Raw genomic sequence first — 12,631 nt, 5'->3', positions numbered from 1 at the left:
TTTAAAATCATGGAAGTCTTACTAGAGGAAGTAGCATTTTGAGGAAGTTATGTGGAAATATGGTGATTGGTTCTGGCCAAGAGACTGAGAGTAGAGTAGGTGGAAGAGATGTTTCAGTGCTCATACCAGGCCTGTAACTGCTACTTAGAGAGAAGCAGGCATCCAGGATCTAGGAAGGAGGGCAAGAATGCCTTCTAGGCCGCACATGGGATGCTGCCATTAAAGAGAGCCATTAGCTCTTCTGTCATTGTAGCATCCTTCCCTGAAGCCAGCTTTTGAGTCATTTTTTAAAGACTTACATAGGACCCTCCCTATATTAGACTTAAGCTTTATGTGTTCAAAGAGCAGTGCTCTTCCAAGAAGAGTATACTTTGTGATGTGGTGCATATACTCAGAACCCTACCCCTGTTATTAGTAATCCTGGCAAATGTCCTCACCAGTCACAACTCTCATCAGCAAAAAATAACTTCCAAAATAGGACCATTACTTACAACACCAAAGGGTTAATCATTTATTTATTTATTTTCCCAGTTTTACTAACATCAATGAGAATAACGGGTATTTTCTTTATCCTTATGATTATTTGTGCCCAACAATAAAAGTAGATGCTGTTTAGACTTTTGATACCAATGATTCTCTTAATTCCTTAATTTATTTCATCATTCTGTTATACGTAAGTTCAGAGGCCTTAAATCAATGCAGACATTCTGCGTAAATGGGAAGAACCAACCTTGTTGCTATCTGAAAATCATTTTACAGCCCATAACTGATCATAGGAGGAACTCAAACCATATTTCTTTTCCCATAAACCTTGGCATAATTCTCATTTGTGGGGTTTAAGTATCTAATTCCCACTAATGAAATAGATGACAGCATTAAAGTTTAATTGTTACCATTTCAGATCATCTCTTTTCCTCTTGGAGCTTTTGCATTTGATAGAATGTGTAGCTAAATAGAATAGTAGAACTAATGTCCTAGGCATCAGAGTATTGAGAGCTGGAATGTGAATTAGTAGAAGCAGGTTTAAACTATTCAGACTTTTAAAAAAAATTTCTCAGGCATGAATGACTTTGCTATCACAATAGCAACAAATAGCTAGTGTTAAAGTAAAGCTAAGCTACTTAGAATTTGCCGCCTAATAATAGTTGGCAATAATAGTCACATGATATTTCTATTAAATTCACCCGACCTCCCACTTCTACAGGCACATCCACTTTCCTTTCGAATGCAGTGTCTTCTAACTACTTCATCTGCTGATAATACAGTTGTACCTTGTTTTAAATAATAATTATGTGCCTGGAAAAGTGTACAGATGATTTTTCCATCAATTTCCTTTGTGACCCATGGCTATAAAATGAGGAGAGTGATCTTTGGGGGGTGGCATTAACAGATCAATCTTGTTGCTTTATAGTCTCCCTGTGCATTATAAGTGTTTTAGCTTCATTTCTGACTGCTCAGGTATTTAATAATTTGTTATGTGATTCTTAAATGCATTTGGATGTTTTCCTTTGCTTGGTGAATCCTTTTTGAAAAATGAATAATTACTACAAATGTATGTTTCATGAGTTTTGGTTTTTTTTTTTTAAAGTAGGGCACAGCTGTACATTTTAACACCTCTCATGTTATCATAGGTTTCTGTTGCACCTAGCTGACAAAACTGGTGGCATAATTGTAACCAATGATAACTTCAGAGAATTTGTGACTGAATCAGTATCTTGGAGAGAAATTATTAAAAAAAGGTAATATTTACTTCTTTTCCGTCAAAAAATATTTGAGTATCTACTGTGTGCTTCTTACTAGGTACTAAGGTGGTACAAAAGTAAGTATCAAGCATGGTCCTTACCCACAGGTATTGCTCTCTAGTTGGGAAAAAAAAACATACCCACATGAAACAGGGAACCAGACAGTCTCTGTCTCTGTCTCTGTGTCTCTCTTTCTTTCTCTTTCTCTGTCTCTGTCTCACACATACACACACACACACACACACACACACAAACACACACACACACACACCAACTAAGTTGTACAGACAGTAGAGGCCCTTCTTGAGGGCCCTTCTGTTATCCTATCATTCAAATTCAGAAATAGGACAATCTAGAATACTGTGCAAATTCTGCCACTGGTTTCATGAAATAGGAAAAACAAGGGTGCTATTAGAATTTGCATCACGTGCATCTGTTTTGGTGCCAAGGTAAAGTCATGCGATGCATTTTGTTCTGTTTTGTTCGCCCACTTACCATGTCTCAGGTATTTTGGTTTTTCACTAAAGAATGAAAAAATAACCCATTTTCCTATCAGTATCTAGAGAATTAGTCAATCAGCATTTGTAGCTCAAGCAGCAAAATGGAACTTTCGCCTTCTGCACATAGTTCACAAGTCACTAATAATGCTTTCTTGACATGTGTTTGCTTAATCTTTGCCCTGTGCTTCCCCTTTACCAACATGTGTTCATTGGTCCCATAACATACATACAAACACTTGGATACACATGCTCTTGGAGGACATAGGGCCCACATATTGACATGGAGACATGAAGCAGACTTGGGACAATACAGTCAGAGCCTCAGACCATCTAGGATCTTTACAAATCTGTTACCTATGCCACTGAAATAACATCATAACTTCCAGAGGAACTCATCACTTTCTTTTAAACAACTCTTTTCAGAATGGATTGCCTGAGGAGCTCCACAGCTTCCCCCAGGCTTCCCTGACAGGAACACGGACAGGGTTTTAAGCCTCTATTTTCACTTGAGAGTTAAATGGCAAACATTTCTCAAAACCCAGAGAAGTGTCCAAAAGACTTTCAGGTGAAGTCCTGATAAGTAATGGAAAGTCCAGCTGATGGAGTTCTAGCTATTCTGAGTTTTTATTCAGAAGAAGAGAATGAAGCTAATATGAGAGAGTTTTTTCTTTAGGTAAGCAAGCTCCGAGTTTGTCAAGTGACTTCTGTTTTGGATTTAGACGGATGCCTCACATAGTGTTAAAAATGGCAAATTTGCTCCAAAGTTCAGAAACTAAGTGTTGCTCTTACTCTCTCCTTCGTATTGTAGGTTGCTTCAGTATACGTTTGTTGGGGACATATTTATGGTTCCTGATGATCCTCTGGGAAGAAGTGGACCTAGATTAGAGGAATTTCTTCGTAAAGAAGTCTTCCTTGGGTATTTCCTTTTTCTGGTTATTGCCTTTTTCTGGTATAATTTTGGGATTTTTAAACTTTTGTGGGGGAGAAATTAGTGCCCTGTATTTTAAAAACTTTATAATATAGTGTATTTTTATGAATACTTTAAAATAAATGCTAATGAAAATATCAAAGCTTATCTCACGGATATGCAGAAAGACCAGGCTTAGAGTTATGTTCACTTTTGCTTAACTCATGTTTGTCTTATGATATGTTGGCACCATATACATCATAGATTGATAAAACCAAAGCAACAAAACATTATTTTCTGTGCCAGAAAGACAAAATAAAGATAAATTCCAAGATGGATGGTCTCATATTAACAAAGGTAAGCAAACATGGGCTTCCTCCATGTGAATGTCACTTTATTTTCATTTTCATAGGCAGTTGTTTTGCTTAAGTCGGGGGCCAGCGGTGGGGTAGGGTGGGGGGTAAGGGGTTGTATGTGTGTATGTGCCCGTGCTCGCATGTGCATGTGCACGTGTAATCAAGTTTTTAATATTGCACATTTATAGTGGTCCAGCAATTACTTCATTAAGAAATCATGTCTGCTGCTCTTTCAAATTTATCTGGAGTTTATTTCATCTTTTTTGGGGGGTGGTGAGGGGGAGGTGTTAAAAAATTGATTTTCAGAGGTACAAAGTAATTGTCATTTAAAGTTAATTATACATCACATTGATAAGCCTTGTGACTAGATGGTTAAAGGCTACTCCTACCTTGTTGGAATTGGCTTGCTCAGAATGTTATTTCTCAGGAAATATTAATATTAAACTTATAAATTAGGAGCATAGCTGCCCTGAATTTCATATTTTTCATTCTGCCTTTAAGGTAGTAAGTCTTTTCAAGCCAGCCCTTCAAATTTATACTGACACCATTTGGCTTTAGTCATCTCTTGAAAATGAGATCAAAGTAAATGCTGGTTTCAGACCATGTGAATGATGTATAAATCTTTTTTTGTCTCCTACCTTTGAATATTATATTGAGAGTCAGCACTCAAATGCCACAACTTTTTTGCTCATGAAACCATAAGGCCAATTTTAACTGTACAGTGTCTATATAAGTCAGGCTTCTTTCTCTAAGGCCTTTCTTAAGACTTGTAGGGTGATCAGTACTAATGGCATTCACACACCAAGGGTAGCAAAAAGAGATGATTTTTTGAGCAGCTTGAAGAACACACACACACACACACACACTCTCACACACTCACTCACTGGGTCCTGTTCTGGTCTTCACCTAGCTGTTAGATGATTCCTCCTAAACTGTTAACTGATAATTATAACCTTACTGATTTATAGGCTAAAGTATAGCCCTTTAAAGGATTATTTGAGAAGGGGACTGTTGAAGCTAGAACAATAGCCTTTGGTGGAAGAACTTGGACCCGAGACCATTAAAATGGGATGTAGAGACAGAAGTCTTGCCTCCAAAAAAGAACCAGCCTGACCACAGTTCCCTTTCTATTTTTCATTCCTTGGTTTTGCCACTAATATTTTAAGACTCAGAGCCTTTAACTGGGATGTGATGTTCTCTCCACAGGACCATGGCCATTCCCCTTTCATAGTCTTAGCCCTACCATTTCACACCACATTAGCTTCTGGCCCATTGGCACTGTGTACCACATGCTTCCATTTCTGACTCCTGCCCTATGTTATCCTCTTGCCCCAGGAGTCCAAGGAACAGAGTTTTGAACCATGAGCATACACAATGACATTTTAGGGAATTTCCCTTTTGTTCAATAAGCTTGCTTACCTGGGCACTCTTCCATTTGTAGGGATTTTCCACCTCCGCCCGGAGTTCTGCCAAGTGGAGGACTGCATGAAACTGCCTTCAGGGTCCCCAGCACCAGCCGACAACCCACACCCCCGATTCAGGGAGTTCTTCCAAGCAACTGGATTCCCCAGCAACCTAACCTCCCAATCCTACAAAATCTAGCCAATATCCAACCAAGCCTGACAGTTCCACCACAGAGATCCCCAGCAGAAACTAAACAGCTGAGGGAAGCCCTCCTGAAGATATTCCCAGAGTCAGAGCAAAGAATGAAAATTGATCAGATCCTGACAGCACATCCATATATGAGAGACCTGAATGCACTGTCAGCCATGATATTGGATTAAGGGTATATTGGGAAAGTTTGCAATTACAGCTGATCCATTAAACCTGCAAGTAGCATCTGCACATGTTGGGAATGGAAATAATGTGAAGAAATCAATTTGCCAATATAAACCCTATTTGAACAAAACAGAATCAAATGTTTTGTGTATAAAAGATCTGTTTTCAAAACTGGCTTTATACATATATATGTATGTATATGTATGTGTATATATATGTATATGTATGTGTGTGTGTGTGTATATATATATATATATATACACACACACACATATATATAAATGATGCTGCTATTACAGACTTAATATTAACATTTTCTGTAAAAGGAAAGTCTACATTTTCTGCCTGTTCAGAACTGTTTCATAGCAGCTTATTCTAGTGTATTAACGTTTTTATGTGTTTTTTTAAACTATTTTCCTTAAAGATTAAAATGTTGGCAAAATGTGATAAAATTAGCCTTTGTAAAATAAAGAGTAGCTTTCTTAAGGAAAGCATGATCTCTTAAAGTATATTTTCTTGAGGTGAACATGTTATGTCCACTGACATGAAGTATGCCCCTTGAAATAAAAGTAGGGGGTAGTTAAGCAAGAAATGCTTTTGCCCATTGGGGATTTTGTTTGTTTGTTTTGGGGCTTGGGGGCTTTTGTAGTATTGGACAAGTAATGCCACTAGATGGCACCTTCTGCCTTTTGGTTTTTGATGACCAGGGGAATGCAGGCATCTTACAATGCTAGATCTGGAAAGGACCTGAGAGTTCCCTTAGTCCAACCTCCTCATTTTATAGAGGAGGAAAGTGAGCCCCTGGGAAGGTAAAGGACTTGTCTAAGGTCTCACAGCTAGTTAGTGGCAGAGGTAGAACTCCTGATTCCAGGCCAGTGCTCTTTCCACTCTGCAATGCTACCTCCCCAATGAACCCATTTGACTGAAATAAGTTCTTAGCATTTAAAGACAGCAGTGAAATATGAAGGAGAAACTGATTCAAAGAGCCTCATCTATTGTGGCAAACAGGTATGTTCATCGTCCACACATGGGGCTTTTGATTATGTCTTATATGCAGACTTTGCCAGAAAATGGTTTGGTTTTTTTTTTATTATTATCACGTGACCCAAGCCAATAAAATAGCATTAATAGCTTCACATGGGAATTTCTGTACTCCTGTATTTATTTGTTCTATGTTTATCTGTTTATAATGGTCTAGTCTATTCTCATACAGTCATGCCTGCACCTCAGTCTCTCTCTCTCTGTGTCCCCCCCCCATTACTTTCTGTCACATTTTCACTGTTTCCCCAAACTCTGTACAAATGAAAGCCTTTGCTAAGGTACTTCTGGGCATTTTATGGGCTTTGTGTTGTATACAAGGTTATTTGTCTGAGAAACTCAGGGGTTTGTCTTTTATGGCTTATTTGTGATGGCCCCAGGCCCAGAAGCAAGTAGAAGGCCTCATATTAGGAGCCATTTCCCTATGGGGATAGTTCAGGTACTTGGAAATGGGAAAATTCATCCAGTCAATCTGGGTGGATCTCTCTGGGGCACTCTTCCTTTAGCCATCTTTCTTAGTGGATCTGTTTGATCCTAGCATCTGTGGTTTACAGGTGGTTATAAATCCAAACATGCCCTGACAGAGGACTTTTACTTCAATCATGTCTTATATTTGAGGATTTCAGCATGAATCATCACATGGAATTAGCTCTTAGTTGTCAGAGCTATGTTTGGGTGTTGTTATCTGTGAAAGAGGGGACCAAAGAGAAACTGAGGCTAAACCAGTAAGATAGTTGATCTAGCCCCCACCTGGGTCTTTAGACTGAGATCAGATTCACCTGCTCCCTCTGTGATCTCAGCAGCCCCTCCAGCCAAACTTGTAAATATGTGACTGGTTAGTAAAAGGCATCCTCCATCCTAGAACTGGGGCTTGATACCAGCACTTGTGCAACCAGTATTTCATGGACTTAAACACAAGTTCTTATGCTTGATTCAATAATTCCCCATCTCTTCAATAAATGTACAAGAGTGCCCAAGAAAAGTCCTGATAGCTGAATGATCCTGGCAGGGAGAGAACTGGATTTTCACTAATGGGGAGGGATGGTAAGGGAAATGAATAAGCATTTATATAACTCCTATGTGCCAAGCACTGCACTCAGTGCTTCAGGACACTATGAAACCCAGTGGTAGGGGGCCAGCATAGCCAAAGAGCTAGAGAATGGGGTGAAATTTTTTCTTGGTTCTATTAGTGACTTGCTGTCCAACTTTTGACTAGTTCTGTTTCTGCTCCCTGTCTATAAGAGATATGTACCTATCATTTTCCTGTTTCCTTAGTAGAAAAATTAAGAATATATAGCAATGTCTTCCAGAAGAGGTTTTAGGTAGAAACAAAGTACTGTTTTACTGTTTTAAAACCAGAATGCATATGGCTGAGGAATAAGAGATTGTCAAGCAAGGATCGCAGTCCTTTTTGACTAACTTAAAATTCATTCACTGAGGCTCCAGGTAGTCAAAGATGGAAGAGGAAGAAATTGCCTATTCCCAGCCTCCTCCTCTCTGTATTTCTTTTCTCAGTATGCTACTGCGTGCTCAATAAATACTTGTTGAACCAAATCAATACCTGTTGATAAAGCATGTATTAATGCTATTTTGGGTTTGCCTAGTGTCTAGTACTGTTTCAGAGTGGGTTTTACATGGAGATTATTTCACTTGTTTATCACAGACAATGCCCCCCCACACACACACACACAATTCCCCCATCAGGCAGGGTAGGGCAGAGACTATTATCACTTGATAAATGAGGAAACCAAAGGTCAGTTTTGTCTGAGGTCACCTAGCTAGTGGGCAGCTTGGACTAGAACTGGGAGTCCCTGGCTTCTAGTCGAGCAATCTTTTTGTTTTATTTTTTCCCCACAGAAGGTCTTTATACAGAAATGAAAATACAGCTTCTCTATAGACTAAGGAGCATTTGATCATTCCCTCTTATGATGACTTTTAATCCAAGAAGCCCAGAGCAGAGGGGTAAGGAGCCCTCTCCCTAGAAGAATAGACCAGTTTGACACTTGCGCTACTTGGGTTTTATGCCACAAGAAAAGAAATCCTGGACGCTGGAGATAGGTATATAGGCCAGCTAGGTCAGTGGATAGAACAGAGGGCAAACTAGGTCAAGGTCACAAATTGGTATTTCCCCATAGAACTTCACAGGTACAGATTACATTCCTCACCCTAGCCAGCTACCTTTTGATCACCAGGAGAACTGAAAAGCAAGAAAGCACAGGTTGATAGGATTAGGGACTAGAGGGAGATCATCTGCTTCAAATCCAACACCCTCTTCTTCCTCTCCCTTTGCAGTTGAGAAGATTTGAGGCTCAGAGCAGGGAAATTACTCGCCTATCATAAAGCTAATAAGTAACAAAGCTGGGAATAGAATCTAGGTTTTCTGACTCCAGATCTAATGTTCATTGCACTGACTCTGACATGGTTCAGTGCAGTCTATCACCACTCTTGGAAACATCAAATTACATACATGCATTAGGAAAGACAGGCCAGTGGCCCCATCTGGTTAGAGCAAGGAACAATGCACTTTGTGGTTGGCACTTTCTGGGAGCAGCATTCCTTATAGTACCAGATATAAGGAGAGGCCATCATTTGGCTAGAAAGTCAGCCCTTTGCTAGATAGCCAGCACTTGGAAGCTAAATGTTTAATTTTCTTGTTTATAAGGTGGTAATGTAACATCAGACACTAAGGACTTGGGAAGAGAAAACTGTGTAATTGTCAAAAAAGATAGTATGGTGACCTGAGAAGTTCCCAGGTTACAACTGTACTTCCTCCTTCCTCATTCACCTCAGTTTAGGAACCCCTCCCTTGACTGGTTGTGACTCATTGCTCTTTCACCCAGCAGGAGTCCCTCACTAAATTCATTTTCTGTGGTTTTTAAAAGGAAGAAAAAAAATGTTTTTCTGTCTTGTAGTGACTCTCAGGGTAAGCTATCTCAAAAGACCCTCTGCTAATTTTGGAGTCAGATTCTAACCACAATCTGTCCTTACTGGCTGCCCTCTTAGTCCAGGCTTACCAAAACTGGAGACATTTGTTTAGTCATCCCACCTAGAAGCCATTTCCTATCTCCACTGGACCTGCTGAGTTAGAGATCTCGTCACCAGTTTGTTTCTGTTTTCAGAACCTTGAAAAACAAAAAGCATAATCATCTCTGAGCCTACCAACCAGCATAGTATCTACCTAAGGTTTAGGATGAGAAAATTCTTCTCCCTCCGTCAAAAGTCACAATGGAATTTGGGAGAACATAGCTGCTTCTAGGCAAAAGGTGCTGTCTCTGTGACCTGGTGCGTTGGAGGATACTCCATAAGAGGCTTCCCAAAATGAGGGCACCTATAAACATGTTTTTGTTGGCTAGGCTCAGCCTTCACAAAAGTCACCTGCCATGCAAGACAGTGAAACTGCAGTGGGGAATCACAGGTATGAGATGGGGCAGAGAGAGTGTCAACTTTGCTGGGATGGAAAAGATGAGCTGTTTAAGGACAGATAGCGAACTGAGAAGGGACAATGCCAGAAGGGAACTTTGCAGTCTTAGTCAAGGTGCAAAAAGCATTCCCTCTCTATTTGCTGAGCCCAGCAGGCAGAGGAGGATTTCAAGAGGCAACTTGGTGCAGTGGAATGAATGCTGGAATTGTAGTAAGAGGACCTGAATTCAAATCTCTGCTGTGCCCTTTAGTATATATGTGTGACCTGGGGTTGGACTAAATGATCTCTGAGGTTTCATCTAGCTCCAAATCTGTGAACCCCATGCTTAAGACCTTGGGGCATAAAAAGCCTGTTACACACCTCTCAAACCTAGAATAAGCTTAATGGATAAAGCCAGTGGTGATTAACACTATTATATCTTTCGCTATGTTTCTGAGTGACCTTTCTTCTCAGTTTTGTCAAAGATTAACAATCCACTGTGCTTCATAACGATGCCTATTGTGAAATCACAAATTAGAATTTGGAGCTGGAAAGGGGCTTAGAAAGAGTTCAAACCCCTCACTTTACAGAGGAGAAAATATCCAGAGAGCTTGTGACTCACCCAAGGTCATACAGATAGCAAGTTAAAAAGATTGTGATTCAAATCCAAGTCTTCTGATTGTAACCGCAGTGCTCTTTCTAGTACTTCGTGCTGGTTGTGACCTTCAGTAAGGACCTCTCCCAGTTAGCCAACAAAATTCCTTCCCCAGGAGGTCTGTTCTTAGAAATGATTACCAGGCCTAAGGAATCTCTAATCATGTGGCTGTGTGTATTCGCAAATATCCTTGTAAGATACTGTTAGGAGGGACTCCCCCAGAGGCACTTGGGGCTGTTCCTAGGGAGTGGGCCATGGGAAAGCTACAGTGCTTGCCCCTTGGTTAGGGGGTGGGATGATAAAGAGAAGAGCAGTAGTCTGAATCTTTGGAAACCAGGGAGATTGAGGAGGAGGATGTAGCTAATCCAAAAACCCTGGATAATCTTCAAATTCTCACTACTGAATTTGGTTTTGGAAACACTGGCACTTGGGACAGCAGACTCTTGTGTCCTTTATTGAAAAGGAGTCTGCTTTTCTTGGCTAGAATTATGTAAGCTGGTGAGAGCAAGTCAGTGATTAAAAGTTCACAAAGTCATAGCATGTAGAGGCAGGAGGGACCTTAAAGATCATCTATCTCATTCAGGGGTTCTTAACCCCAGGGGTGGGGTTAAGGGGGTGGATGGATTTCAGGGGGTCCATGAACTAGGGAAAATGCATCTTTAATTCAATATAATTGGTTTCTTTTGTTCAATAAACATTAAGTGCCTCCTATGTACCAGGTACTGGGCTAAGCACTGGGGATACAAAAAGAGGCAAAAGACTCCCTGACCTCTGGAAGCTTGTAATCTTACATGTTATCCATTTAAAGATATTATGCTAAGGAGGGGTCCCCAGGCTTCACTGGACTTGCCCAGAGGTCCGTGACCCTTGATCTGATTCAACGGCCTCGTTTTACAGATGAGAAAACAGGCCAGGGAGGTGGAATGATTGTCCAGTCATCTAGTAAGGGATTGAACTCTAGGGTTCAAATCTGGTTCCTCTTACTCCAAATCCTGCATTCTTTCCACTGTGTAGCTGCTGTAGTTGAGCCACAAGTGGGTAATTGGGAATTACTTTATTAAGTGGTTTTTTAAATGCTTCCATCTCATTTTCCTAAGCTAACTTCAATTGGGCAGTTAGGTGACACAGTAGATTGAGCACTTGACTTGGAATCAGGAAGATCCGAGTTCAAATATGACTTCAGGATAATTACTATGTAACCTTGCCCTGGACAAGTGATTAGCCTCTGCCTCAGTTTCCTCATCTGTAAAATGGATATACCTCCCAGGTTTGCAGTGAGGGCAAAAACAGGATATTTGTAAAACACTTTACAAACTTTAAAATCCTCTATAAATGTTAGCTGTTACTATTATTCTCTAGGCCTACTCCTCCCCAGCTAGAAAATACACCTGTCAGTGAGGGGTAAGAGTCCTTTGAAATCTCAGCAGGCTCTGAGAATCTTCCCAAGTTGACTCAAGAATTACACACACACACAGATTGCAGCAACTGATTTGTCCCAGAGTCACTCAATTAATCTTCACTTAAGGGGCTCTGGTGCTGGGCAACTCTCATGGGTCTCAGTTTTCTTAACTATATTATGGGGGTTGGAGTAGAAGACCCTTAAAGGGCTCTTCTGGCTCTAAATGTATAATCTCATGATTTCTCCAAGGGCCACATAAAAATTGGGGAAATTACATTTGCTCTGGGGAGTGTTTTATAGTCAGTAACTTAAAAAAAAAAAAGTGAAACAGCTTGGCCTGCAGCTGTGACCCTCTGCCCACTACCCCCAAGGAATGCTTTTTTTGTTTGTTTGTTTGTCTAAACTCAGAAGGGACATGAGCTCTTTTCATCTAAACTCTTCTTTTTATAGATGGGGAAACAGGCCCAGAGATGTAAAGGAGCTTGCCTAAAGTCAAATAACAAATTAGGAGGAGAGCCAGAATTTGAACCCAGGTTTTTTGGTTCCTGAGCTAATGTTCTTTCTCTTCCATGTACTGCCTCAGTTGATCTCACATGACCCTATGTATATGTTATCCCCATTTTGTAGATGGGGAAACAGACTCCGGAGAAATTCAGTTACTTGCCCAAGGTCACACAGGCACAACCAGATATGACCTCAAGTCTTCCGACTTCAAATCTATGCTGTTTATAATTTATTGGGACAATATTTTGATATGGTTTTGTTCCAATTCAGTAGTTTTATAAAATAAAGAGTTTGGGTAACTGGCTCAAATTAATTTACTAAGGTGATACTTTTGGAGGGGTGATGTTTGGG

General features: G+C 40.2%; 1 protein-coding gene across 1 annotated transcript in view; it reads left to right on the top strand.

Moving 5' to 3' along the window:
• The window catches only part of N4BP1 (NEDD4 binding protein 1), a 55,831-nt gene extending 50,298 nt beyond the window's left edge, over positions 1 to 5,533 (top strand). Inside the window, exons 5-7 of the mRNA XM_027868119.1 lie at positions 1,632 to 1,739; positions 3,051 to 3,158; positions 4,947 to 5,533. Coding sequence (XP_027723920.1) covers positions 1,632 to 1,739; positions 3,051 to 3,158; positions 4,947 to 5,289 — 559 coding nt within the window. The 3' untranslated portion in view covers positions 5,290 to 5,533. The remainder of the gene's footprint in view (positions 1 to 1,631; positions 1,740 to 3,050; positions 3,159 to 4,946) is intronic.
• Positions 5,534 to 12,631: the final 7,098 nt, after the last annotated feature.

The sequence above is a fragment of the Vombatus ursinus genome, unplaced genomic scaffold, assembly GCF_900497805.2.
Source record: "Vombatus ursinus unplaced genomic scaffold, bare-nosed wombat genome assembly UNPS02014786.1, whole genome shotgun sequence".
Taxonomy (NCBI): domain Eukaryota; kingdom Metazoa; phylum Chordata; class Mammalia; order Diprotodontia; family Vombatidae; genus Vombatus; species Vombatus ursinus.
The sequence above is the reverse complement of the archived record's forward strand: the minus strand, read 5'-3'. Positions and strand labels throughout refer to the sequence as shown.